This window comes from Notothenia coriiceps, unplaced genomic scaffold, assembly GCF_000735185.1.
Source record: "Notothenia coriiceps isolate Sejong01 unplaced genomic scaffold, NC01 NC01_scaffold00026279, whole genome shotgun sequence".
Classification (NCBI taxonomy): Eukaryota; Metazoa; Chordata; class Actinopteri; order Perciformes; family Nototheniidae; genus Notothenia; species Notothenia coriiceps.
In genome coordinates, this window is record NW_011358980.1 from 1 (window position 1) to 2030 (window position 2030).

At 45.5% G+C, this 2030-nt stretch overlaps 1 protein-coding gene across 1 annotated transcript; it reads right to left on the minus strand.

The window, feature by feature from the left end:
- Positions 1-52: 52 nt before the first annotated feature.
- On the minus strand, positions 53-1298 carry LOC104956737 (mitochondrial coenzyme A transporter SLC25A42-like). Its single transcript, XM_010784267.1, has 2 exons — positions 859-1298; positions 53-742 (listed from the first exon to the last, which is right to left on the minus strand). The coding sequence occupies exons 1-2, from the start codon at positions 1055-1057 to the stop codon at positions 417-419; spliced, it is 525 nt and encodes a 174-aa protein (XP_010782569.1). The 5' UTR covers positions 1058-1298; the 3' UTR covers positions 53-416.
- Between the last annotated feature and the right edge of the window lie 732 nt (positions 1299-2030).

Here is a 2030-nt window from a genome sequence, read left to right on the forward strand (position 1 = left end):
GTGTGTGTGTGTGTGTGTGTGTGTGTGTGTGTGTGTGTGTGTGTGTGTGTGTGTGTGTGTGTGTGTGTGTGTGTGTGTGTGTGTGTGTGTGTGTGTGTGTGTGTGTGTGTGTGTGAACTTTCAGATTGACTGGTTCACCACGTCAGGAGCGTTATGAATCATGTGTTCACACAAACGCACAGAAAATCACTGAACATATTGCACTTAGCTGTCCATGACAACAGTGTGTATCCTCCACACACGCTTACATCCCCTGCTGCACACCGATAACGTGAGAGAATACATTAATATAAGGCATTCTGAGCCAGTGTGTGTACACCATGGTCACTCTCTAACTTCCCTTCTCTCCAGATGGTTCAACTGGGAACACGTCATCCAGCAATCCCCAATTTGCGCCCCCCCCCTCTGTATCGCTATTATCGACCCGTGTAGCCCATCTCATGCAGCTTCTTCAGGACAATCTGGGTATGGTCAAAGGTGGTGAAGCTGATCCCCACGGCGAGGGGCCCTTTGACCCAGTTCATACTGAGACCTTTGTAGAGTCCGCGGATTAAACCTTCCTCGACCACAATCTCCTTCATGGTGCCCAGGATGGTGCCGTACGTGTGACCTGTGACTCCCGCAGTCTGCATGCGCCGCCGCACCACATCCAGAGGGTAAGAGGCCGACTGGCTGATAAGTCCTGCGCAGGCTCCAAACGCCATCCGTTCATATGAGTAGGGATCTGGGCGCCCGGTGTGCTCTACATGGGAGAGGAGGAAGTGAACAAGGGTCATTTCATATATGCGACATTACAATGAGTGTAAAAGAAGCAGTTTGAGATAACTACGCATTACATCAGACTTGGCAGTGCATTACCTGAGTGTAGTTTCTTCAGTGTGTCATAGGTAAAGAAGCTGAGTCCAGCGTAGGGAATAACTCCCAGCATGGTGGGAGCAAAGCCTCGGTACAACGTCTTCAGGCCCTCATCTCGGGATATCCGCACAAACACGTGAAGGATGTTACTGTACCTAAACAGCGCAGGCAACAACATCAAAAGGAATATGAGAATGAACATGTGGACATTTTGCAGTAAAAGGCTCCTGCTTATAATCAGATTCTGACATCTATTTCTAACCCGTTTTCATTCAAGAAGATACTCTACAGTCCCACCAAAGACAACAGCAAGTCTGATCAATAACCCAACTCCCTCAGATGCCTGTGAGGTGGAGACTGGTATCCATTCAAAACTGTTTGAAGCAGGACTTTTATTTTTGGTTGCTGTGGGGGAAACTTCTGTAGCAATGGAGAGTCAGGACTCAGAGAGACACGAGGAGAGCTGGAGCTTTGATGGCAAACACTGGTGGTTTATTTGGAGCTACGGCCGGAGAATTGACAAGACAGGTGGTGTGTCACGAGTTGCCAAACAAATTCTGAAGAACTCTTCTGCAGCTCAATGTTTTAACTAGTTCGGAGTGCAATAATCAACATTCTTCATCAGTGAGACTAAACATTATGGACCCTGAATCTAACTAGAGCTGTCGTCCATAGAAAATAATTTGCACCAGGGAACCTTTGTCCCTGAATAGTAAACTACCTCATGGCGGCTTGTGCTCTGTCATAGACTGGCAACAACAATGCGCCCAAGCTGCCCCTCCTTAAGAGAGATAGCAGCAATACCCAGGGCCGTAGACCTATGCCATGGGAAAAGAGACAGTGAGAGGAGAAAATTATGAACTGGGTCAAAGGTTGAATAGCTAAGCAAATTATTCCCTAACAGTTGCTTCACCAAAAATATATATTTTTCCAGACTGGAAAATATATAGTATTGAATAAGTGTCTGCAACAAAAGCAACATGCCTCACAAATCTACACTGAACAAAAATATAAATGCAACACTTTTGTTTTTGCTCCCATTTTTCATGAGATGAACTCAAAGATCTAAAACATTTTCTATATACACAAAATAACCATTTCTCTCAAATATTGTTCACAAATCTGAAAAAATCTGTGATAGTGAGCACTTCTCCTTTGCCGAGATAATCCATCCC

What these genes read in the sequence shown, in the direction of transcription:
- LOC104956737 (XM_010784267.1), bottom strand. Translation starts at nt 1,057, where the DNA reads ATGTTCATTCTCATATTCCTTTTGATGTTGTTGCCTGCGCTGTTTAGG. An exon ending in ACTGAAGAAACTACACTCAG is followed by an intron (nt 743 to 858) that starts GTAATGCACTGC and finishes TCTCCCATGTAG; the next exon opens with AGCACACCGGGCGCCCAGAT.